General features: G+C 32.0%; 3 protein-coding genes across 3 annotated transcripts; 1 reads left to right on the top strand and 2 right to left on the bottom strand.

Annotated features, from left to right (window-relative positions):
* Nucleotides 1-1,364: 1,364 nt before the first annotated feature.
* Nucleotides 1,365-5,602, bottom strand: LOC127261265 (26S proteasome regulatory subunit 6A homolog). The gene is made up of 10 exons (XM_051289534.1): nucleotides 5,381-5,602; nucleotides 5,073-5,189; nucleotides 4,297-4,404; nucleotides 3,771-3,962; nucleotides 3,475-3,666; nucleotides 3,149-3,267; nucleotides 2,909-2,996; nucleotides 2,130-2,249; nucleotides 1,805-1,945; nucleotides 1,365-1,602 (listed from the first exon to the last, which is right to left on the bottom strand). Exons 1-10 carry the CDS (start codon nucleotides 5,492-5,494, stop codon nucleotides 1,525-1,527), a joined length of 1,269 nt encoding a protein of 422 aa, XP_051145491.1. The 5' UTR covers nucleotides 5,495-5,602; the 3' UTR covers nucleotides 1,365-1,524.
* Nucleotides 5,603-11,740: 6,138 nt separating this feature from the next.
* Nucleotides 11,741-15,452, top strand: LOC127261136 (PHD finger protein Alfin1-like). The gene is made up of 5 exons (XM_051289347.1): nucleotides 11,741-12,150; nucleotides 12,422-12,454; nucleotides 13,771-13,999; nucleotides 14,670-14,787; nucleotides 14,885-15,452. The coding sequence occupies exons 1-5, from the start codon at nucleotides 12,054-12,056 to the stop codon at nucleotides 15,158-15,160; spliced, it is 753 nt and encodes a 250-aa protein (XP_051145304.1). The 5' UTR covers nucleotides 11,741-12,053; the 3' UTR covers nucleotides 15,161-15,452.
* Nucleotides 15,453-21,731: 6,279 nt separating this feature from the next.
* LOC127260953 (protein STICHEL-like) lies at nucleotides 21,732-26,352 on the bottom strand. Its single transcript, XM_051289032.1, has 6 exons — nucleotides 25,583-26,352; nucleotides 23,350-25,411; nucleotides 22,808-23,273; nucleotides 22,191-22,731; nucleotides 22,025-22,118; nucleotides 21,732-21,931 (listed from the first exon to the last, which is right to left on the bottom strand). Exons 2-6 carry the CDS (start codon nucleotides 25,258-25,260, stop codon nucleotides 21,899-21,901), a joined length of 3,045 nt encoding a protein of 1,014 aa, XP_051144989.1. The 5' UTR covers nucleotides 25,261-25,411; nucleotides 25,583-26,352; the 3' UTR covers nucleotides 21,732-21,898.
* Between the last annotated feature and the right edge of the window lie 399 nt (nucleotides 26,353-26,751).

The raw sequence follows: 26,751 nt of genomic DNA, 5'->3' as shown, positions 1-26,751 counted from the left end.
AAATATATATTATATTATTCATCTAATATTAAAAACATTTTTATAATTAATAATATATTATAAAAATATCATTATTTTTTTCAATTTGTATCATTATACTGCCTCCGTCCCATAAAATCGGTAACATTTACTTCTTTTCACGTAGATTTTTTAATATTAATATTATATTAGTTTATAGTGAAAATGACAAAAATATCCTTATTATATTGTGTGATATAAAAGTAATGACATTTGTGTAATATATTGAAAATTGTAAGACTTTTAATTATGTTAGTAAGTGTACAATTATTAAATTAGAAAATTATATTTTTCTTAATATCCCACTTATTTTATTTTTTTTATGTTACTTTTCTTTTTTTAAAAAAATTATACACTTTAATCTTATTTTAAAAAAAAATAATTTATAATTTTTTAAATTTTAATTATACTAGTCAGTTATCTTAATTTTAATTTATAATTATTTTTACTAATATATTTTTAATTATTTACCAATTATGCCCCTCCTAAATTTTCATGTCAGCGGACAAAATATCCGAGACAGAAGAAGTAATATTTTAAAAATTTATATACAAAAAATTAATTGAATACTTTGTTCTAAACAAGATAGTATTATTGATTTTAATACAATAATAATATTTATACAATACAAGACTAAATAATTTAAACACATTTCTATATGATATAATACCCTCTCCCTCCCAAATCAAAACTGTAATCCCAAATCAAAAGGGTCATTAATTAGTGTATTTAGTAATTATATTTTTAATGATATATTTATAATTTAGTCAAAATTAAAATATTTTAATATTAATGTATAATTATTTTTGTAAAAAAAAATACTTCGTTTTCTCCTTTCAAAAATATAATTACATTTTAATCACATTTAAATTTTATTCACAGTAATGCGTCTATATTACATAAAACGAAGAAAGTAAATATTTTTAAATGAGACGGACAAACATAGTAAAAAAAAAAATATTACTCTCTCCGTCCCAATACAATAGTCTTATTTACCATTTTTGTCCGATCCAAAACAATAATCCAATTTCTATAAATAATCATAAATTATACCTACTTTTTTATTATTATTATACAATTATCACTGTTTTTTACACTAATATACTCACAAGAACAACAAAAAAAAATTATTTATCCTTATTTTTTACCGAGTTATCAATATAATATCAATATTTCTTAAATCACATGACCAACACAATAAAACTGTACTTTTAGGAATCGAAACAAAAGGGAGTATCATATTGTAGCATTGGCCCTATGCTGACTTTTGTCAAATCAACATCAATATCATCCTAATTTGAATCAAACATCTTTTCAATTCTGCAAATAAAATTAATAAACGGAGCTTTCTGTAGAGTAAATAATACTATTATTATCCAAATCAATCATAGTGGTAATGTAAGATTGTGAATCCATAATACATTACAAACCCAGTCCGGCCAATGTAGAGAGAGAGAGAGAGAGAGAGAGAGAGAGGGAGGGAGAGAGAAACTGAGACCTGTACGATTATGCGTAGTAATTTAAGCTGGCTTTCTTCTTGGCTTGAACTTGTATGATGCCTTCGTTGAAATCTTCATGGTTCACCTGCAATCACATAACACACCACATCATTCTTTGCTGTTGGACTACATTTAAATTATACTAACTTTCAGACATCTATGGAGTATGGACTGTATTACTTGTTGGTTATAGATTCATTCTTGTCGGCATTAATGTAATAATTTGTGAGCAAAGCATATTCCATGTTGTTAAAAATAGTGGTTCTGAGAAAAGAGTAGAGGCCTACCTCTGTGGCATCTCGGCGAAGTGCTAACATGCCGGCTTCCACACAAACAGCTTTAAGTTGTGCTCCATTGAAGTCATCCGTTGAGCGAGCCAGCTCCTCAAAGTTCACGTCAGGGTGAACGTTCATCTTTCTCGAGTGGATCTATAATAGCATTAATATATCACTCAGAATACATATATATATATATGTGTGTGTGTGTGTGCGCGCGGCGTGTGTGTAGAAATAAAATATGCAAAAGTTACGGTTAATCTGAAAAATACCCGGATTGTTATACTTCTAATTTGAAACACAACTTGCAATTTCTCAGATTACAATGTTGTTTTACCTGCAAAATCCGGGCCCTGGCTTCCTCGGTAGGGTGGGGAAATTCAATTTTACGATCCAGGCGACCGGAACGCATTAAGGCAGGATCTAAGATGTCAGCTCGATTTGTAGCTGCTATCACCTGGACATCAGAAAAAGAATATCAGAAAGAAGTTGTAGAGTTTAGTTTCAGATTCTTAATATGCAACCATTGTGATTCCCTGTGAAAATTCACGATTCGCTCCACAAAACATCACATCCAAAAACAAAATAGAACTCCAAAAGGACACACCAACAAGTCTCAAGAAACAACCATTGCTAAGTATGCATTTTAAAACAAACAACCATTGCTAAGTATGCATTTTAAAACAAATTTGCTACGCATAGGCACCTGAAGTACAGTCCTTTCACCAAAAATCAAACAGGTCACAAAGAACATTACGGGTGTGTTCGTTTATAAAACTTTACAAAATTTCTACTGTTTATAAAAAAATTTCCCCCAAAACACATCAAATAAAACACCTATTTTTCACTTTTTATATTATACTAAAAATTAATTTTACATTCAAAACATCACATCAATTACATATTTATATCACATCATGTAACTATTCAAATTCAAAATTTTTACAATTCGAATCCCAAACCAAAATCCAAACCCCCAAACAAACACACCGGTATGAATTCTACCAGTAAATGTCATAACAAGAGATTGCAGACATAGAAGAATATTCATGTTACAAAAGATTAATGAAAAAATAAACAAGTAACAAGCCACAAACAGAAGAGTCAGCTAAGAACCTTAATCCGATCATCACTGCTAAAACCATCGAGTTGATTGAGCAATTCTAACATAGTCCTCTGCACCTCTCTATCCCCGCTAACTTCACTGCATAACAGGACACATAATTATTTCATTACATACATGGAATCAGAACATTTTTGTAACTTACTACTCATATCATCAAGAACCTCAAGAATTATAATTGTGAAAGGTTTTGTGAAAATCAAATGAATTGCATTCATGGAGCAACTACCCACCTATCAAACCGCTTTGTACCAATAGCATCAATCTCATCTATAAATATTATGCAAGGAGACTTTTCTTTGGCAAGTTGAAAAGCATCGCGAACAAGCTTTGCTCCATCGCCAATGAACATCTAAATAGACCAGAAAGATTATTAAGTTCAGAAAATAGAAAGGGCAAACACCATACAAGATTCCAAGGGAAGAATGATTGTTGTAGATGGAAATGCATCAATGTACAACATATCAGATTATGAACAAGTATAGATGTATATAGTATGTCGAAAATCAAGATCCTACCACATCACCAGCCAATTAAGTAAACTACTCGAATGTCATACCTGTACAAGCTGTGGACCTGCTAGCTTCAAAAAAGTAGCATTCGTCTGAGCAGCACAAGCACGGGCCATTAGAGTTTTCCCTGTCCCTGGAGGACCGTATAGAAGGATACCCTTTGGAGGACGAATTCCTAATTTCTGAAATCTTTCTCTGTGCGTCATAGGTAATACAATTGCCTCCACCAATTCTTGAATCTAAAGCAGTCAAAAAAGAATTTACAAAAGAATATACACATGCCAAAATAACAATGGAAAAATTATGTGCATATATATGTGTCTGCATAAGCAGATTAACTTGCCTGTTTCTCTAGACCTCCAATATCATTGTAATCTTCAGTTGGCTTCTCATCAACCTCCATAGCTTTGACACGGGAGTCGTACTCAGCTGGCAACGTATCAAGGATGAGATAGCTGTCCTTGTTCACTCCAACCAGATCACCAGGCTTCAATTTATCTGGATCAACCAGGCCTACTACAGGCAAGAAAATTGTCTGCAATTGACAGATATTATGTTTAACGAATCTCTCTAGAATGGAGAAAGGTAACTCTCGGATCCCACAAGAGAATCCGGTTGGTTAAATTAATCAAAGGAAACATTCAAAGTGCACAACACACAGTTTCCCACTATGTTCAAGCATGACAATGAAATTGATCAATAAACTTTTAAAAAAATGTTCCTAGCAATATGCAAAATAACTACTTAAAGTAATCCACAGGCATGCAAAAAATATTAGAGATTTTTTCTAGAGAATTTCCAGCATCATTAGTAGCCCGAGTGAAGATGTGGAGAGTGAGATAGAGCAGCACAGCAATATGGAAACAAACCTGACGTGTGGATGTTTTGAGCACCACACATTTACCCTTCCTTTGTGAGTCGAGATCAATGTTTGCACCATCTTCTTCAGCATCTTCCTCAGGGTTCATTTCCAAAATCTGACAAAATAGTTCATCGTGAAATATCCCATCAATACAATTTTTGTGACCAAAGTATATACAGAAATCTTATCAACATAGAACAACAATCACCACATCTTTATTGATCATTGTCATCCTCATCTAAGCCTTTATCCCACCATTCGTTTATAGATCATATTTTCCCATGTATTCATTCAAAAAAACATATATGCATCTACATTTAAATACAACATTACCCTTTTCACTTTCAATAAAAAATGAAAATTCCTGCTCTCTATCTATGGTAGCAGATCTCATTAAATATGACCAACCATTTTAAGTGCTTTTCTTTCAGTGTCTTATCAATTATTGCTATTCGATTGTTGCCCTATAGTGATTTAATTCAGTTTAGTATCCGCACAATCTAGCTCTTAGCTCTTATATTCTCATTACCGCTCGCTCATTTTGAACCATAAACAGAGAAGCCCAGCAGTATTTGAAAGTATATAGAAAGCCCTTTGCCCTTCCCAATGAACAAATTCGCTAATAAACCCTAGCATCTGGCAACAAGATTTAAACACAGAAATCCTGCTCACTGTCAAAATTACACTTCAATAATTAACTTACTAGTTTCCTAGAGCGCGAACAACCCAGAAAGTCAATAATTTTCATGTGGGTAAAATGTTAAACCTAAACGATTATAATACCTCAACAATGTTGCCGACCAAGTACGGCAACTGCTTGTTCAACTTTATTTTTTCTTTGTTCTCCTTGGTCTTCTCCTTGAATGAATCCAACTCAAGATTCAATCTCTGAAACTCTTCCTGAGAAATTATCGAAATTTCTTTAATACGTATTGAAAGCTTATATACATATATATACATACACAGACACGGCGTCGGCGAGACGGTAGAAAACCCTAGGCAACTTTGGCAAACCTAAATTGATTCCAAATTGAGTGTATTTCTCTGAATCCTGGGAGCATTTATGCAAGGCATTAAAAGAACAGGCGAACCTTTAAGATTCTGATCTCATTATCGAGAAGACGAGAAGCCCTGACGATGTCTTCCGTAGACATGGATGCAATCTGGTCGTCCTCGAAGTCGTCCTCAGCCATCGGCGTCGCCATATCCGATCAACTTGCTGTGCAAGGGAAATAGCAACTAGAGAGAGAGAGGGACGATACCAAGCTGCGGACGAAAGACCGAACCCCGAGGCCTGTTTGGACACCTTCATCAACCATCGAACTTTAATAAGCTCTTCTTTATTTAATAAAATAGTATTTATAAATTGTTAAATTTTATTATTTTTTCAGCCATTTAAATCTATTTTTTTTTTTTAATATTATAAAAAGGATATGGTAATTTTTTAAATAAAATTATACTTCATCTTAGGGTTTTATTTACTTTATAAAAAAAATATTGTAATTATAATGAGACTTTTAAATTGGAAGGAAAGAGTATTATATTTTATTATAAAAAAATAATATAACTATATATTTATATTTAATATATGTTAAAAAAATAATGCTTTTTTTATAGATAAAAAAAATATTTTAATTTTTATGTTATTATATTTAATATTAAAAATATTTTTAAATTTTTTATGTAAATATTATTTTATTAATATTATAAAATATTAATTAATAATATTTTTTTATTTGTACTAAATTTTAAATATTATAATTAATATTTAAATATCAATTTTAAAAAATATATATAATTTTAATAGAAAAAAAGTATATTTTTAAATAAAAAATAGCAAAAAATAGTAAAATTAAAAAATTATATATAATTTCAAATGATCACACCTTTTGTTAATACATATTTTATTTATTTTAACAAGTATATATTTTTTATAAAATAATAGTAGTATTATAATTTGTTTGAATTCCTAACTTTCGTCATTGTGTTTTCTCTATATACAATTTTATTTGTTTATTCTATAGAGAAATTGAAATTTTAAACTCATGACTTCATAGTCATGGATTTATTCTATACCATCGATTAATATTTTTTAAAAGTATTAATAATTATATTTACTTGTAAAATTTTATTATTTTAATTTTCTTTTTTTTTTTCTAAAAAACGTCAAATCAATCCCCCTCAATTTTTATTTAATTTATTACACTAAAATATAATTTTACATTCTGTTATGTACAAAAAATAATTGTAATAATAATAATAATAATAGTAGCAGGATTTTAAAGAAGTTAGGACACGAAGTTAGACGGAAAAAGGAGAAAATATGCACTCAGGTCGGTTGGTCAACGGTCGGTTGATCCGATCAGTTGGTCCGCAGTCGAATAAGCAGGTCGGAAGATCCGCAGTCGGACAGGCAAGTCGAAAGGTCCTCGGTCGGATAGGCATGTCAAAAAGTCCGTGGTCAGATGGTCTGCAGTCGGATCGGATGGTTTGCAGTTGGTTGGTTCGCAGTCGGTTGGTCCGCCATCGGTTGAGTCGGCCAACATGGAGTTTGGACCAAGCGAAGAAGGTATGTTAATTAGTCGCCTAATTAAGTGAACAGTAGTTCAGTCGCTTGATTGGGGCGACCATTAAATCGTCTGGAAAGACCAGAGGGTGGTCGCTTGATGGGGCGACCAATGAGTCGGTCTAGCGACCAGTTAGTCTCTGGATTGGTCAATCGTTGGGTTACGCGTTTGGGTCAGTCGGTCGGCCTGCGGTCTGTTTGAAGCATGCTGGGCGTTTTGGAGCATTCGTTCGGGACTAGCCGTCCATTTAAAGAAGTAAGGGGCCCAGAGGCGCTCGGTCGGACCAGTTGAGTTCTGGAACTGGTGGAAGCGTTTGGCGAGACGGTTAAAGACACTGTCAATAAAGGAGGAATTAGTGGGCGGTTGCTGTAACCAACCAGGCGACGGTTCTGAAACGTTTTCTTGAAAAAATATTTAAAGATTTGAAGAATTACTTTTGGGATCACCACTTTATTTTTCAGTCTGTAGTTTTATTTTCCTATTTTATCAGTGTTTAGAGATTCCTAATTATATCAAATTCGAAGATAATTTCCTATTTTCGGATTTTTACTTTTTTATTGTTGAAAAATCATATCAACACATTCAAAATATCATATTAACACATATTTATATTACATAAAAAAAATTATTTTAATTCAAAATTTTATTATTCAAAATCAAAATCCGAAACTAAAACTTCATAATTATTAGCTTCTTTTTTTAAAAAAGAAAGTAAAAAATAAAAAATTCTTGCATTCAAGTTATCATAATTATTAGCTTCTTTTTTTAAAAAAAAAATAAAAAATAAAAACTTCTTGCATTCAAGTTACTTTATGAGGAAGATTGTATGGCCTTTATTGATAAAGGATTTAATTAAGCTTTACTTGTTTGGTTTTTTAATTTTATTTTTCTTATTGTTTATTCTGCCTTCATTTTATTGATTTTGCTTTACTTATTTTGTTTTTATCTATTATTTTTAATTTTGATTATATAATTTATCTAAGTGAGACTAGCTCGACAATTTCTTTGAGTTGGTTGCCGATCCACCTTTTTATTTTTTTTGATAGGCTTCATACACACCGATCATTTGGTAGCAAAATTTTACATACAACATAAATATTTTAAATTGAAGTGAACGAACCAAATATGAAATAATTATTAATATATAATTTGAAATATAATAATATAAATGTATTTAGTCAGGAACTGAAAAAAAAAATATATATATATATATAAATTGAAATTGATTTAAATCGAACAAATATCAAATATACAATATTTGCATTTAAATCGAATTTGCTTAGTTAATAAAAATTTTCAATTCGATTCAGCGATTCAGTTATTCGATTAAATTTTTTGTCCATATATATATATCAGTATTTATTTGTTCAGTCATTCGGTTCAAATTTTATTTGATTCAGCGATACCATTAATACCGAATTAGCTTAGTTAATAAAAAATATGGTTGAATTGTTGACTTTTGTAAATAAATTTTTTCTTTCAAAGTAATAGAGTTTGTAATGGTATATTATTGACTTTTGTAAATAAATATTCTTTCTCGTACAATTACACATACACTTATTTTATATTTTATCGTCTCATATCTATATCTATTTGCTTTTTTAAGGAGTTTTAGAAATATTAGTATTATATTGGGATAAAGCAGAAATAAAATGTAAAATGATTAAATTAACCCGTTAGTATTGTATGATAAAAAGTTAATGTCATTTGTGTAATATGTGTAAATTGGAAGGATATTTATAATGTTAGGTAGATAGTACAATTACTAAAAAAAGAAATAGATACTTTGTTATGAGACGAACCAAAGTGGAAAAATGGATAGATTGGTAAATGACGGAGGAAGTATATAAATTCAAATAACAAAAATGTCAAATTTTTTTATATATTTTTACTAATTAATAAAATAAGTATTACTTTTTAATTTAGTATAAAATTTCAAAAGACTCATTTGATTCGAAAACGAAAGAACTTTTTAAATGAAAGAATTATTTTTTATACTAATATTTATGAAAAATAGCTAAAATAATATTGTTGATGCTATTTTTCAACAATAAAAAGTAAAATTCAAAAATAGAGAAATATCTTCGAATTTGATAAATGAGTGCCTGAGATCATAAATCTCTAAATACTGTAGAATACATAAATAAAATAGAAAAAATAAAAATAAAGACTGAAAAATAAAGTAGTGATCCCCAAAAGTAATTCTCTTGAATTTTTGTCAGTTGAAGATGCATTTTTCGAACAGTACGGAATCCTTAAATAACCCCTTGAAGATGCGGTTCGAACCGCTGTCTGGTCGGTTACCATAACCGCTGTTAACCACCCCAAAACTTCTCTTCTATTGACACGTGTGTCAACCGTCCTACCACGTCCGACCTTAAAAAACCGCTCGCCAGTTGAAGCTACTATCCACTATCAGGAACTGCCTTCTCACCTGGCTTGCAGATTAGCTACTTTACTGCCCGACCTTGTTACACCCGACCTTATATTGCTTTATCTCTATAGCAGACCTAACTGTGCCCGACCATCGAACTTGGCATGATAATACTCGACCTCAGCGCCCGTCCTTATCGCACCCGACCTCATACCGTCTCAATTTTGTGTCCGACCTTGTTATGCCTGACATTTGGACTTGATCCGACTTCAGTGCCCGACCTTCTTACGCCTGACCTTTGGGATTTGTCCCGACCAGGTCCGACTTCAATGTCCGATCTTATTAGGTCCCGACCAAGTCCGATTTCAGTGTCTGACCTTATTAGGTCCCGACCAAGTCCGGCTTCATTACCCGACCTTATTCCGTCCGACCTTAAGCTTGACTCGTCCAAGTCATTGCAGCTATATTTGGACTTTCGAAAGCCCACTAAACTTTTGAATAAATCTTAACCTAATTTGGTAGGCTCATTTTCGAAAACTCTACCCACTATTTTCTGTGTTCAACAAATATGTTGGTAATCAAATCTGTTCTCTCAGCTATCCAATTATCATTTGGATTTTTTAAATAAATTAAAAAGTGCTAATATTGTACTCCATCCGTTTCAAACACCCTACAATATTTCCTTTTTGGTATGTCTCAAACACCGTGCAATATTTTCAAAATAGGAAATAATTAATTATACTTAATCTCTACCCCACACTTTATTCTCTCACATCATCCAAATAAAAAAATAAAATATATATTTCTTTATCCATCACATCATCTAATTTCTAAATTATCTATTTAATACTACCCACCTAAAAACCTGTCCCAAAAATAAATGTTGCACCTTGTTGGTATGTCTCAAACACCGTGCAATATTTTCAAAATAGAAAATAATTAATTATACTTAATCTCTACCCCACACTTTATTCTCTCACATCATCCAAATAAAAAAATAAAATATATATTTCTTTATCCATCACATCATCTAATTTCTAAATTATCTACTTAATACTACCCACCTAAAACCCTGTCCCAAAAATAAATGTTGCACCTTGTTCGGGACGGAGGGAGTATTAATTAGTATAATTTCTTTCAATATTTTTACTTATAAAATGAATACATGAAGGGTGTGTTTGTTTGGGGGATTTAATTAGATTTCTACTATTCATCTAATTTTTTCCCCCAAAAAATATCAAATCAAACACCTATTTTTTATTTTTTATATTATACTAAAAATCAATTTTACATTCAAAATATCACATCAACACCTATTTATATCACATCATACAACTATTCAAATTTAAAATTTTTACTATTCAAATCTCAACTCAAAATTCAAACCCTCAAACAAACACACCCGAAATGGACATTGTAAGAAAATAACAGAGCAAATATAATATATTAAAGAGTAAATTGCATAATATTTTATTATATTTTAATTTTATTTTTTTTCGTCCAAATTTTAAAGTTTATATTTTATTATTTTATTTGTCACACTCAAATTTATCTATTTCTTATTTAGTAATAATTATAAACTAATAACAAATATTTTTTAATTTTATTTAAATTATAAATATATTTATTACATATACAATTATTTTATACTAAAGTTAAATTTTTTACATACATTAACTAACTAATAAAATACTACTATAATTTTTAATTTATTATAAAACACCAAATAAGTATATTCACCCGGAAGGTAAGAATTAAAATATATAAAATATTTTGTAAAATTTTATAATCATTCAATAAATATTGATAAACTATTTATTTATATTTATTTTAAAAATATTATTTAAAATATTTTATAGCATTTATTATTTTTATTTATATAAAATTTGTATAATAAAAGAATTCAAACATTTTTTGAAAAAAAATATTTATTCCGTCCAATTACAAAATAAATATTTATAAAAAAATAATATATTTAATAAAATAATTATTTTATAATTAAACACTCAAAAATAGAAAAACATATATTTTCTAGCCATAAGTATATACTTTATTTGTTCACTAATAATCTTTTTTTATTTTATTTTTGACACACAAATTTAAATATGTGAGTATTTTATTGAAGAATATATAAATAATATATGTAAAAATAATTTATTTATTTATTTTAAATAATAATATTATAAGAAAATAAAGATATTTTTGTATTTATAATATAATTTTAGTCAGAAAATAAAAGAATTTGAGTTGACAATTATAAAAATAAAAACTGAAGAATTTATTTATTTAGTAAAATTATTTAAAAAAAAATATATATATATTTATGAAATATAAGGAATTATATAAATAATATAAAAATATGAGTATAAGTATATTAATTATTTTTGAAAAATATATTTTTGGAATTTTTTTTATTATTATTATTTAAAAAAAAAAATTAAAAGAAGACATCAGAAATGATTTGAAATTACCCTATGTTGAATTTAGTACAAAAACCCTCAGAGTCGTTCTCTCACTTCTCATTCCCGCTGTCGCTCGACTCGCTCCCCCTCCCCCTCCCCCCTCTCTCTGATTCTTCAAATGTTGTACGAAGGTATTTCAATGGAGGCGCACGCGACCAATTTCTCATGTTTGAACTAATTGTTTACATATGTTAATTTCAAATTAGCACAGCATTTCATATATTTGGGGGGATTGTGGAATAGAAACCCTAGTTCTGGTAAGAGCCCTACTTCGGCGAATCCTCGTTCGCTTGGGGGAGTGTTGATTTTAAAGGTGATTTTAGGGTTTTTGTTTTGTTGTATTGGTGTGGAAACGATTGGAATGGAGGGGACTCCGCATCCTGTACCGAGAACTGTAGAAGAGGTCTACAACGATTTCAAGGGCCGGAGGGCTGGCCTCATCAAAGCTCTAACCACCGGTACGTGCTCCTTTTTACTCTTCGTTTCTGCAACCAATGCTCCAGTTTTTTGAAGAAATCCGTGCTTCTTTTATTGTTTCTGTGAGAAGTTAAGCATGTATTTTAGGTTTTTATCTATCGCTGACGTATGTAAGATGCGCGGATTTAGTCGTGAATTGTTTGTGAGTTCCGCTTGCTTGATTTAATCTGTCTGCTAATGTTCGACTAAAGATCTATGATTGCTTAGCGAGATTCAGGGGTTAATCATTTTTTGTTTGTTTTTGTTTTGCAGATGTGGAGAAATTTTACCAGCAATGCGATCCCGGTGAGTTTTTGCCGTTTCCCGTTTGAAGTTTAGCTTGCTCTCACTTTTCTTTTGAAATTCCCATGGTTGTGTTTGAACTTCATCACTGTTTGAGGCATTTTTCTTTTGTGTTTGTTTTTTTATCTGCTGTGTCTTTTGATGGGTGAAATTGATTGTGAGTGAAGAACATAGATGGGAGTACATAAAGTGGAGAGATTATGGCCTTTATTATGCTTTTCACATTTATTACAGTTGATTCTGTGTGTTGTGTTTTTTCCCATTAGATTCTGCGTGTGTAAAGAAAACCACATGATCACAATCATAGTTTTTATTTTTTGTCCTGCTTTATCTAATGCCAACAAAATCATTTGGCAGTCTACAACATTGCTGTATCTTGTTTTTAGTTGACAGTCTTGGGTACTGTTTTAAAAGTAAATATCTCAATCCATGCTCTTTATTGAAGAGTGGAAATACCCTAGGGTGTGTTCTTTTGGAGGATTTTACATCGGTTTTTACTACTCACCAAATTCTTTCTCCAAAACATCAAATCAAACACCTATGTTTTTATTATTTGCGTTATACTAAAAATCAATTTTACATTCAAAACATTACATCAACACCTATTTATATCACATCATGCAACTATTCCAATTAAAAAATTTTCACTATTCAAATTCCAAACCAAAATCCAAACCCCCAAATAAACACACCCTCAGTTATTTATGGATGTGTTCTCTGTTTCTGTTTCTTTTTTTTTTTTTTTTTCTCACTTTTAATATTTAACAAGACTCCTAGCTTGTTAACAGTGTCACATGTCTGTTTATATTAGCTATCAGTAGTGCTCAATCTGTACCTGCATATAGATCTAGATTGGAGAAATCTTGCAGTATGGTATGATAAAATCAATATTCTTGCATGGTGGTGCTGTGGTAGTTTTCCATAGTGTATTTTAGCCTGTTAAAATAGATTTTTTTTTTGGGTCCTAACCAAGTGTGTATTAAATTCTTGTATTAAGTTTGCTTGTGGATTATCCAAGAAATTGGCATCATTTTTTTTGGTCGTTTTCTTGTTTGATAGCTTATTGTGCAAACAGGCATATTTTGGTGGCATGAAGATATGACTTCTGAATTGTGAAGGCATTACATTCTCACCGGTCGCCGGTCAAATTTCAACTCTTTATTTTTTCCTAATAATGATAAGCTCCTTATCATAATGGAAAAAGAATCTTAGTTATTTGTCTATGCTAGCTCTTTGTATTTTAAATTATATGCTGTTCATATTCTGTGGAAAATTTACATAAGCTTAATGTTGTGTTTGCATTTGCCAATTTATTGCAGAGAAGGAGAACCTCTGTCTTTATGGGCTTCCAAACGAGACATGGGAAGTGAACTTACCTGTTGAAGAGGTTCCTCCTGAACTCCCTGAGCCCGCACTTGGAATTAACTTCGCAAGAGATGGGATGCAAGACAAGGACTGGTTGTCTCTGGTTGCTGTTCATAGTGATTCATGGCTGCTTTCTGTTTCCTTTTACTTTGGCGCACGATTTGGATTTGGTAAAAGTGAGAGGTAAATGCTTTCTAAGCTATAACTATTAGATGGGCTTATGTCATGGTTTTATAAAATCACTTAGAAGCAAATTCTCACACGTCTTGGTACACTTCTCATATTTTTCATGTATTTCTATTGTTGGGAACACACATTTTCCGAACACTGGTGAAACTTTCTGTGTTTTATTATCAGTTATTTTCACAATTTGGGTTAAGGGTTCTGTGCTGGAAAATGCAAGTTTACAATTGAGTCTGCCCAGAGAATATCTATGTTGGTTGAGAGAGAGGATGTGAATCTTCAACATGCTGTCTTCGTATTACTTTATATATTTCTGCCTCGCTCTATAGCCTTTATATACAATTGTCTGTTGCCTTATTGAACTTGTTGATAAATGGCATTATTCTTTTTGTGTCTCACAAGTACTAGTGGAAGTAGGGTGCTAAATGACTTATTTGAACTTTAGATAAAAATGTTGGTCCACTTAATTTTGTTGCTTCTACGGTACACTTGTTTTTGTGGTTGGACAATATGGATATTAAGGTTGAAACATGGCATGTCTTCATGTTTTTTTCCTTGTTCTGTTAGCTGTTGGATATAATATTTTGGGCGGGATAAATTTGCCATTGGTGTGCATTGTCTCTTAACTGTACTTGATTCTAAAATTTCTCGGGAATCAATATGTCAACAGGAAGAGGCTTTTTCAAATGATCAATGAGCAACCAACTATATTTGAAGTTGTGACCGGAGCTGTTAAGCAAGTGAAGACCCAAAACAACAGCAGCAAGAATAAATCTAATAACAGAGTGGTTAGCAGCTAATTTTATTTACATGACTTAAAATGATTTAGTCACACGATGCAATTACAATTCTGTATATCTTCATCTGTATATTTGCTTCTGTTAGCCTTCTCGTCCGAGCGAGCCGCAGGCCAAAGGAATTAAGGCATCTGCACTGAAGGAAGAGGATGAAAGTGGAGACGAGGAAGAAGAAGATGATGAACAAGGCGGCACGCTCTGTGGAGCTTGTGGGGACAACTATGCGAGCGACGAGTTCTGGATCTGCTGCGATATATGCGAAAGATGGTTCCATGGGAAATGCGTGAAGATAACGCCTGCAAAGGCGGAACACATCAAGCAATACAAATGCCCTAATTGCAGTAACAAGAGGGCCAGAGCTTAAAACTGATCCAACAGGATCAAAGAGGAGAAATCAAATCAGGTAAGACCCCTCCAAATCTGAGACAAAAAAAAAAGTTTGAACTAAGGTGGGATCTATCTACTTAGCTTACCATAACTCACATGTGTTTAGTTTATATATGATATGATGTCATTATATTATAGTGTCTGTGAACTGACTGACTAGCTTCTGAATTTTACTTTAGAAAAGAGAGGCAGATATGTCTGTTAAATTATGGTAATGAATATAAATGGTTTGGTTTGTTTCTTATATAAATCAATCTGATGTTTCCTAATTTGCATGCATCATCACTTTTCTTCTTCACATATATATATATATATATATTTTCGTAGTTAATAGTAAGGGCTGTTATTAGTGCAGAAATTTTATAACTCAGCATAATTGTACATAGCACATAATATAGTCCTTGATTTTATTTACATGTGTGTTAAATAAAATAATGGAATTCCAGTGCAAGTAATGAATGCCTGCCCATTAAGGGAGTTGGCAAGAGCGGTGATGAAGGCCAAACTTAAGCAAGGATGAACGGAAGCAGTATTGTATTGTGGTTGGTAGGTTTGTTTAAAATTAGTCAGTAATAACCTCTGTTTAGACATAAATTTTTGGGGATTTTTGTAATTTTGAAAGTTTGGAATAAATAAAAAAGGTTAGTATTTGATTTGATGATTTGTATAAATAAAAATATATTTGGTGTGATTTTCTTTAAAAAATTGAATAGTGTCAGAATGATTGAAAGTTGGTTATGTAAATGGAGTCAAGTCTCGAGCATTATAATTACTTAATGGTTTTTACCTATCATGTGTCATGTTCAATGAATTGTATGATACGGTATCTAATGTATGTGAATTTTTGTTTATAAAGTATTTTGATATGTTGTTTTTGAGAAAAAAATAATGTTTTTTTTTTATTATTTATTTTTTATTAAAAACTGTACATAATGAGTATCATTGATTTCAATTTGAAATAACAAGAGAACAACCCCTTAATTTTGTTAGAAACCTTTATTCTTATTGATTATTCATAGTGGTAATGTTTTCACCTTAAGTTATTATTCTCAATAATTATCTTTACAAAATGAGTAATCATAATCATGTTATAAAATTAATATAAAGATAGTCAATAGAATTAATTATCTCTATTGGTAACTATTATATATATATATATATTGTAATATTTTCTATTATCTCGAGTTGAATTGATTTTTTGTTGGTATATTTCATTATAGTATGATTTTTCCAGTACTATGTAGGGTTGGAATGCATCTTCCACGAGTGACTTTACATTCTTCCATCCAAAGTTACGGTTCCAATTTAGCCGGTATGCGTCAAAGGACCAACTAACCAGTGGATTAATTTTTGGAGTGATTATGGAAGGTTATTGCAAGGTGAGAATCTTGGAGGATCAACTTGTAAACATTGTCGTCGATTTTAGCTCAGAGTGGAGATACTCCACGATCCCTTAATATATTTGGGATAAAAAAAAAATAGTTCGAAATTAAAAAGTGGACAAAAAAGTTGCCTCCAACTGGCCAAGAAGTCTGATACACGAAATTCATTTTCAACATCCATCAATATTGTTTGGATACAATTAGGCAAAACTCGCGAGTATCGCCGTATAACTCAACAATAGATATAAGCTTTGAGAAGGATAAAAATAAGGATTTTTGTTGGTCATTTTACAAGAAAAAGTTGGATCTTTATAGGGATGATTTACGGTGCCAATTTCAATCTCATAAAGAGTGGAGGCCGAAGCAAAACCTCTTGAAATTTGGCTTTCATGTTGGATTTTCACATTGTCTTCCCGTGGGATTTTCACTCGCATTGTTATTGAACTTCCACATAATTTCCAATTTCAATAAGTGGCTCTTTTTCAAGTAGAATTTGGCTCACAAACAGCTTTTCACAATATGAATGAACCGATTCAGTAACTCTAAACCATCTTTTTTCAAATTAGAATATTGAATCCTCGAATACTCATACATGGTTTCTAAACTTTTTGGAGAGGGAGGCACTGTCCATTCTTTTTGATGGATGGATTGTTTGCTTCGAGTATCCGTCATGATTTTAGAAAATAAGATAGATTATTGTTGTTAACAAAAGAATAAAATTATAGACATTTAAATTTTTAATTTTGGATTTTTTAAAAAAATATAAACCTTTCATTATGCTCAATTTCAATGTCAACTATTTAATATCTCTTAATAGATTAGTATATGTACAAATTCCTATACACGGCTGCATTTAATATATTATATATAATTTCATAAAACGTTGGGAAAATTGAAAGATTCTATTTAATTTTTAATCTTGACATTATTTTTTAAATCTATGGATAAATTTTGATTTAACAAAATATTTTATATATTTTAGATAGAATAAATGCTATTATATAAAATATTTAATTGAATGTGTTAAAATGTTTAATATTATATATATATGAAATATTAAAAATGTGTTAAAATATTTAAATTAAAACAAATACATAAATAAATACATTAACCTTTCATATTCATGCGGTAATTTCAATAAAATTAAAATTAAATTGATTTTTAATGAGTATACAACTTTTTAGATATATTACGGGTTGTATTTAATATACTATGAATATTTTCATCAATATATGTATTATAATTAATTAATTATAATTGTGTTGAGTTACTATGAAATATATAATTTTAAAAAGTTATCAGTGTGAATGTTGAATGGATATAATCATCAAAACATGCATGCATCCCTTAATTTCTTTCTATCGAAATCATACTAGCCCAGAACATCTGATTCAAATAAACTGGAACCACTTTTCCTTTTCAGCATATAAATCTTGAAGTCAAACTTTGTTTTCCAATCTATATTTGACTAAAAAGTCAGTCCAATTTCTTTCAAAATTAGGAACCGTAACACTATCGCCTTATTATACTCCTGAATACCCTTAAATTCAAAAGCAATTTTGACATTATATGCCACAAACAATATCATGTATAGTGTTCAGCAACACCATCCTTATTGCTATTTTAATGCTTTCACATTGATAAGTCAATATGGCTTTAGGTCATACCCCATTCATTGCTTGAACCCAATTTTTGAAAAGCTATTTGAATGAAGTCGAGTCTTCGTGTGTCACCAAAGCACACCCTAACAATATAGATTGACTATGATGATTAATCCTAACAAAAGCTCTAAATGACATTTCATACTTATTGACAAGATATGTCGTATCAAAGCTTACTACGTCATTGAAGTCTCCATACGCAACTCGACTTCTCGGATGAATCCACAACACATTTCTTAACCTCCCCTCATCATTAATGTCTATCATATAAAAAAAGTTTCTATCTTGGTATTGCAATCTCGCAAAAAGCTTTCGAATAGCTTCTGCATCTCCATCTCCCAATCTCAATCTTCTCGTACTCTCTATAAAATTCTTACAATATTTTGGAAGACATCCAATATTTTCAGGACCACCACCTTGAACTTAATACAATCAAATGTTCTTACTTGGTCTTATACCCGCAATATCGTTAGCCTCCAATTGTCTCTTCATGTGTACACCAATTTTTCTATGAGCCAACATTAAAATCGACATATTTGGATCAAGATCATGATTGTGTGTTGTAACTATTTTCGAAATAATCCATGATCCATCTTCTTTCCTTTATAGCATTGAGACGAGCGGAACATCCTATTCTTTTGGAAATCTTTTGTGTAAATGATACTCGTGATTTATCGCATGTCATATACGCATATTTTTTCTTTGTTAATGATCTCTTTAAAACGTTAAATCCAGATCTTCTCGCATACTCTTGATAGTTTTGAAATATGCTTTCATAACTATCCTATACAATTCCTATACATGACCTATCAATCTACTCAATTTGATTTTCTTCTGAATTTGCGTCAATGTTAATACATTAATTTTAATTTTAAACAGTATCAAAATAAAATTAAGACTACTTAATAATAATAATAATTGTTGTGGTAAGTGACGTTAATATTGACTGAAATGCCTTATTAGAACTAATAAAACTAAAAAAATTAATTAAAAATTGCTATTAAAAAAATAAAATATGTTATTTACGAAGACTATTGATCAATATATAATTAATTATTATTCTATACATATTAAAAACAAAATTATCAAAATTGTTTAAATGAATGGACTAAATAAAAAAAAAAAAAAAAAAGGCTTTTATTCCCTTCTCTAGCTAGGAAACTATGTACCATTAAATTAATTTTGTAGTCGAATTTTGTCCTTATTAGTTTTGTCCGTAAGTATTCCAAAAGATATGAAATCTAATATTTTCTGAATTAGTTTGTTTTTGTAGATTTTGTTTTTGTTTTGTTTTTTTTTTTTTTTTTTTTGTTGGCTAATATCTTTTTCAAAACTATTATACTCCCTCCGTCCCGGTGCAAGGTTGCCGTTTACTTTTTGCACGTAGATTTTTTAATACTAGTATTATAATAGATTGTAGTGAAAAAGACGAAAATACTCCTATTAGTATTGTGTAATATAAAAATAATGATATTTGTGTAATATAGTGTAAGGTGGAAGGATATTTATTATTTTAGGTAAGTAGTACAATTACTAAATTAGGAAATAGTAATCTTATTTTGGGACGGACGAAAATGGAAAATGACAACCTTTCAATGGGACGAAGAGGGAGTATATTGATTTTTTTTTTTTACTGAAAATTCAATTTTATAATTTAATTTTTACTTTTTTCATCTCAATTGAAAGTAAAACATATGTTTAGTTATTTTTTGAGAAAATTTTCACGATATTTTTTATTTTATGTTCTTATTTATCTTAATATAATATTTATATATGTATTTGAAAAAAATAAAATAAGAAAAAAATATCTAACTATCAATAATAATTTTCAAATATCTCTAATCTTTTTCATATTTTTTTTTCTACATCTTTTCACTAACAATCCTCCAAAAGAATTTCTAACTATCTTCTTTTTCTAAGATCTAATAATCTAAATATTAGTAACATTAAATAATTAATGTTAACATTTATCTAAAAACAATCTCTTTATTTTTAATAAATAATGTATTTTCGGATATTATAAATTCATTAGATAATATATAGATAACTATACTATAAACAATAAATTAAAATGAACATATATAAAATCACCATAAAATTTAAAAAGTAGTACATAAAAAAAAATAAAATAAGAAAAAAAAACTTGTATGTGTGAAAAAAAATATTCCAAAAAAATTTATTTATCTTGAAAAAAATAATTATCAATAAATTTACTAATCGACTCAACGTCAAGTTCGGGATTTAGGTCAACAAGAGAGCTTACGCTTAAATATCTTTATTCACGATGTCATTTGCTTGAAAATCTTCATATTTATCATTTTCTTCTAAATCACTACCAATTAAATCATATATAGCATTTGTATATCCATATTGATATGTTAAAAATGAAAAAAAAAAGTATTTGGTAGAATATGACAAATAAAATTACAGAGTTAATTGTTATTAAAGTGTAAAATCACCATTCAACATTAATATAATAGTAACATTTAATGAGAAAACAATTTTTATATTTTCAATAAAAAGTAAATTTTATGTAAATGTAACCGTTATATTTAATAAGTAGAGATAAATAAATTAATAGGAATACCCATTTAGCAGTGCCTCTATATAAATTGTATTAAATACTTTATCTATCCGATAAATTTAGAACATTTGAATTCAGGACATAAATTAAAAAATGATAAAAAAAATAAAAAAAGTAATTGAGAATATTTTTGAAAATTCAGTTAAAAATTAAAAAAACAAAGAGAGATAAAATAATAACGATAATGATCTTTGTTATAAATAAGTATTTGAATTGAATATAATAGTTCAATATTAATTTGTTAACTTTGCTATAGAATTAGTAATGAAATAAATTTAAAAAAATTAAAGTAAATTTAAACTATGGAATGAGTATAATAATATAGAATTACAGTAATATTATTTATTTATTTATTGTTTTATTAGTAAAATTTTTATTATAAAATTATTAATATTAAATATATATTATAAATTAATTATATTTTTATAATTAAAATTATATATTATTAAAAAATTATATAATAAGATAAATATATAAGAATTTATAAAATACTTTATATAATAATTTATATTTAAAACCATTTTATTAAATGCAAAATATTAATATATAAAATATACTAGTATTTATTAAATAATATATCACACACATTTTGTATTGAATAAAATGTAAAAAAAACCTAGAGGAGAGGTTAGGGGTTCATAGCCGTCTCAGATCAGTCGTCATACATGATTTGCCTATGATGATTTTTTTTGTCGAATCTAATTTGCAGGTTGCGTATTTTCACATAGTGGCTGCGGATTCTGATAAATATATATATATATATAAGAAAGAGAAATTATTTCTGGTGTTGATGAATAGACACTTGAGAAACTTCTCATCGAATTGACCTCCACAAATTAAAGTCAACCTATAGTTTAAATTAGGCTAATCTAATGCTTTTCCCATCTAAGTTCAACTTTCAACACAATACAGCATCACACATAATTCAAATCAATATTCTCAATCAAATTATAACACACTATTGAAGAACACTTGTGTTTCTAACCACATTCCTTCCAAAAACATGAACAACAGAAACACTTACAAGCAACATTTCCTGTGGCTGTGATCATCGCTACATCAGCTACCATCGCCTGTTCTGTAATCTGTCAAAGCCACGGGAATCGTCTCCTGCGGCTTACCTGGTTTCGAAGCACCACTGTCACAACATAGCACCCCAACTCTAGCAAGTGATATACATAATATGTTCAGTCCTGGGCAGTCGCACGAATTACCTTTCGTCCCTGTTGGTCTTGGTGTTGCTTCGAATCGTTCCAGCAGAAGATCCCACTGCAACATGGCGCACCTGATCCCGACTCGTATCCTTTGCTGCATACAAAATTGGTGATGAGGATTGATGATCTTGAATTGCTCTGTTTATGATCACATAAGGCTACTCACATGTTTTCTTCGTGGAAATTACTGGCAAAGCTGCTGCTGTGCAACGAGCAGGGAGGGATGGGGGCTTGGTCGAGCCTCCTTGCCATACGGGACACTATTCCATTGTTTAGTTTCAGTGCATTGAGTTCGTGACACAGCTCGTCTTCCCAGTGGTTCTGAGAGGGCCTAACATCAGTGGAATTTCTTGATTGCAGAGGCACATGGTCCCGACACAGGATATGATCAGTTTCTGGTTTCTTTGCCACCGCCTGCTTCCATGCAGTTTCCATTCGGTGCTGATGGACCATGGAAAAAGAATCGATCCTCGCCTGCATTGGCCCGTGACATGTGTTGGGATCCGGATCGCCAGCATCGGAAACTGAAACTATTGATTCATCTTTATCACTCTGTGACCGATGCGTAGGTTCTGGAAGTAGTGCTATCCTGACTTCTACACTCTGTTGTAAAACAACCTCTAATGAATTAGTGATGCTGCTGAGAAAACCTTCTGCTCGGAGTTTGATGCTTTTGTCGACAAACGCAATGTGGACTAACAACCTACCTGCATCCATATAGAAGTTGCAGCTGTTCAGGATCAACTTAGACATTGCATTTCAACATATTCAAACTATATTTACCTTTGGCTTCGGATATTGAGACGAGCTTTCCATGAACACGAAGAAGTTGTTGCAGTGTCTTTGAATGGCATTTCTCAAGGCATTGAAGCCAGATTTCATTCAAGTTTCTGTCGAATGCGGCATCAGTTATTTCAGGTGAAGCTGCAGAGGATCCTAACTGGAGTAGAGTTGCTGTGAACCATGTGGAACAATCACTCGAACCTCTGAGATGCTTCTCTGCCTCAGAGAGACTCACCAGTGCATGCTTTAGTTGGTCTAATTCTCTTTCGGAGACTGGAATGTGTTCAATGGAAGGGTAAGTACCAGCAATGATGTCTACGATGATTCCTGCCATTCGGGACATGAGAACAATTGGATCAACTCCTGAATCAATCAGTTCCCTTGCCTTTCTCACTGTTTCTGCGGCATTTGGCGACATGGCAGATGCCAAAAGGTTCAATAGCTTTCCATCGGAAACAACCCCAACCTGCGGAGCCAAGATAAACAATAAGGAGTTCTGATTTAGCAGAAGAATGTAAGATGATATATTGTCGTAAACTCACGAGCTCATTCACCATGGAGATGTCAATTCTTTTCCCGAGCAAGCTCAACTGGTCCAGCATGGCTTCTGCTTCGCGGAGCGAGCCATCTGCGTGCATAGCAATCAAATCAAGTGCATTAACCTCAACTTCAAAGTTCTCGGCAGCAGCAATCTTTGCAAGGCGGGTGACAATGTCGCCAGAGGTAATTCGGTTGAAGATGTGTTTCTGACACCTCGATAGCACAGCATGCGGCACATATTCAGTATCAGTTGTTCTAAGAATGATAACGACATTCGCCATTGGCTTCTTAAGAATTCGAAGAACAGCAAGCCATTTCTTTGCAGGCAACAGGTCACATTCATCCAAAGCAAATACCTTGAACTGATGAACCATGGAGACACTTTTCAAGACATTTTTCATACCTTTGATTCCATTTCTATCAGAGCCATGGACTTCTATAAAATGTCTGCTCTTGCCCGACACAAATTCGACACATTCCCTGCAAACCCCACAAGGCTTAGTATTCGTATTGATGGAAAGGCAGTTCAAAGCTGCAGCAAAAATCCTCGCTGTTGAAGTCTTTCCTGTTCCGGAGGGGCCTTGGAAAAGATAAATCGGAGCAATCCTTCCTCTTGAAATTGCATTCGAAAGAGATTCTAGGACTGTGTGCTGCCCAACCAAATCTCCTGAAAACATTGGCCTGTACTTATGACTTATGCTTCCAACATTCTCAATCTCCAGGACGCTATATTTGTGTTCTAGTTCTAACCCACCCTGTCTCGTTGACTGTAATGGCAATCTCATTCCATCCAACCTGCTCGACGCTTCCATGTCAAGCTCTTCAAAATTTATCAAGGGGTCTTCATCAGTTTCTGCACTTATAATCGATGACCTTCCTCTGCCAAGGAGGGGAACATTGGCAACGCTACGACATGTAATTCTAGAATTCAATCGCCTCTTATTGGACCGTCGATGATGATGTTGATGTCTTTGATGAACGGATTGGGATGGAGAATAGCAACTCCCATACCATACTCGAGACTTTGGCGTGGACCTTCGAGACCAATAACAGGGAATCCCACACCCAGGCAAACCAAGTTGATCCTCATCCACTTCATCATCACCATCATTGAATGATGATCCTGTGATTGCATCATATGACTCCATGCCATATTTATTGCAAGAGCTCTTGGAAAACACAGGCGAATGACGCTGACCCTTGTTCCCAAGCCGTGGCCGCAAAGCTGTAGTTGTATTTCTTAAATCCTCTGAACCATCAGACAGATCAGTTAAACTCACCATGCTATCCCTTCCGATACCAAAACCAGGCGAGACATCAACAGCAGATCTTCGGCGCCTCTGCTTTCCAAGTCTTCCATTATGACATCGAAAGCCCGTACCAGTATAGTTAGTCTTCTTCTTCAATCTGCTCTTGTTAACACTGCAAATGGAGGCTGCAAAGTTTGCATTCTTGCAGGTGAAGACTCCTGATGGGTAGCTCTCGAAGCTATTGTCATCATCCCGAGTCGAAAATGACGGTTGGCCCTTACTATCTTCACCATCATCCTCAGTAATGAGTTTGCTCACTTCACTCTCGGATTTTCTGCTCCTCCGATTGCATAAAAACACACTCCTATCTGTCTCCTTTGCAGTGGCATTTCCACAAACACCATTAGTGCAGCAACTACAGCCGTCAACATTACTCTGCACTTCCAATGGATATCCCACAGACAAAGCAGCAATGGCAATACCATCAATCTCGCCATTGTTGTGGAGATGCTTGGCGAGCGTCCGTGCAGAACAAATCGGAGACCGCTGTGTGGCCACTTTCGCTGCCCCCTTCCGATTCTGCGTCGATTCTTTCCTCAAATGTAAGCTGCTCGGATCAATCTTCCCCCCGCCGCCACCACTTCTCTTCCTCGACGTCTTCATTTTGCAATTCCTGCCCAATCTGTCGCTACCAGGATGAATTAATTAGCAATGGAAACTGAACATACCTGCACTGCTTCAGTCACGCATTCTTCGTGCATGGAAAGCGAAAAGTGAAAAGCGACACTGAAATTCAGCATAATAAATGCAATGTCTGCAGAGAGGACATGGCGGAGTTAATGAGAGCGGGCGTAATTTAAGAATGCACAGTTAAGAAGCCGAAGATCGTCCATCCCTAGCAGCACTAAAAAGGGGATTAGGGTTCTAGGGAATGGAGGAAAAAGTAGAATGAGAGAATTATATACATATATACATAGATACATACGGCAGAGGCTTCCATGACTAACTCAATGACGTGTCTCGACTCTGTTTCTCCTTGAATGGGAAACAAGTACTACTGATCGATTGTTTGGAGAATTCTATGGACCTGACCATGACCTTTCGTCGATTGATCTTCATGTACAATAAATAATTTTGTCTGCACAATTTTTCCCATTGACAGAGAGAGGGGAGAGGAGGCCCCGCCCTGCCCCGCCCGAAGACGAAGATCATATCTCATTCATTTTTTCGTCAGAGCTTCCATACTCTTCTGAAAGGTTTTCAATTCAACTCTTTGGGCAAGATTCAATTATTAGGGAGGGTTCCACTCGTCTAATTTGTATTTACCTTCATTCATACTTACTTAATCAAAGCCTAAACCCTAAATTGAAACTTGACAGAGTCAATTAGGGTTTTGGAATTGGCACATGAGCAAATTCTCATGCCGTAATCTGACAGCTCTTCAACGCCGATCATCTCTACCAAATTCAAGGAGCAGCTCGTCCATCGCCACGGCTGTTGGATGGAGCGGTTGGTTTCCTTCCCGCATTTTCGACGAAATTCAGGGATTCTGGACCGTTTCCAGCAGCAGCTAGTGATCAAAGGTGCCGGAGTCGGAGTCGGAGTCGGAGTCGTTGAGGGCAGTGTTCTGTCCCATATGTGCTCGTGAAGGCTTAGATTGGGTAGGTAGGTAGGTAGGTAGGTAGGGGGACTACGGCCATATCTCTGGCGCACGGGCATGGCAGGCAGATATATGTGGAGCCGTTTGGCCGCGGGTAATTAGGCCAAATTTGAGAACGTGCAATTATTTGAACCCATTTGTATAACACTGTGGAATAATTTTTTATAAATATTATTTTAAAAATATAAATATACATATATATATATATTAATAATGCATATATTATTTATATATAAAAAATTAATTAAACAATATAAAATATTATTTTTTATATTATCACAATTTTTTTCGTATTATACAATTTTAGTAGGTAGTTAAAAAGTAACCTAATTACATTTTTATTCTTATTTTTTAGTGTAAGGGTAATAATATAATGTAAAATAAGGATATTCGTGAAAAAAAAATGGTATTTAATTAAATATTTACTTTGTAATTGGACGGAGAGAGTAGAATATAATACTTCCTCCGTCCTTTTTTTTTTGCACGGAGTTTTA

Source organism: Andrographis paniculata, unplaced genomic scaffold (assembly GCF_009805555.1).
Source record: "Andrographis paniculata isolate CXL003 unplaced genomic scaffold, ASM980555v1 Contig62END, whole genome shotgun sequence".
Taxonomy (NCBI): Eukaryota; Viridiplantae; Streptophyta; class Magnoliopsida; order Lamiales; family Acanthaceae; genus Andrographis; species Andrographis paniculata.
The sequence above is the reverse complement of the archived record's forward strand: the minus strand, read 5'-3'. Positions and strand labels throughout refer to the sequence as shown.

Coding starts and splice junctions, on each gene's coding strand:
- LOC127260953 (XM_051289032.1), bottom strand. CDS start 25,260: ATGAAGACGTCGAGGAAGAGAAGTGGTGGCGGCGGGGGGAAGATTGAT. Junction 22,119..22,190: donor AATTTCCACGAAGAAAACAT/GTGAGTAGCCTT, acceptor TTTTGTATGCAG/CAAAGGATACGAGTCGGGAT. Junction 21,932..22,024: donor AAGACCAACAGGGACGAAAG/GTAATTCGTGCG, acceptor CTTCGAAACCAG/GTAAGCCGCAGGAGACGATT.
- LOC127261265 (XM_051289534.1), bottom strand. CDS start 5,494: ATGGCGACGCCGATGGCTGAGGACGACTTCGAGGACGACCAGATTGCA. Junction 3,268..3,474: donor CAGGTCCACAGCTTGTACAG/GTATGACATTCG, acceptor TGGTCTATTTAG/ATGTTCATTGGCGATGGAGC. Junction 1,946..2,129: donor CCAGGGCCCGGATTTTGCAG/GTAAAACAACAT, acceptor ATGCTATTATAG/ATCCACTCGAGAAAGATGAA.
- LOC127261136 (XM_051289347.1), top strand. CDS start 12,054: ATGGAGGGGACTCCGCATCCTGTACCGAGAACTGTAGAAGAGGTCTAC. Junction 12,151..12,421: donor CATCAAAGCTCTAACCACCG/GTACGTGCTCCT, acceptor TTTGTTTTGCAG/ATGTGGAGAAATTTTACCAG. Junction 12,455..13,770: donor TTACCAGCAATGCGATCCCG/GTGAGTTTTTGC, acceptor AATTTATTGCAG/AGAAGGAGAACCTCTGTCTT.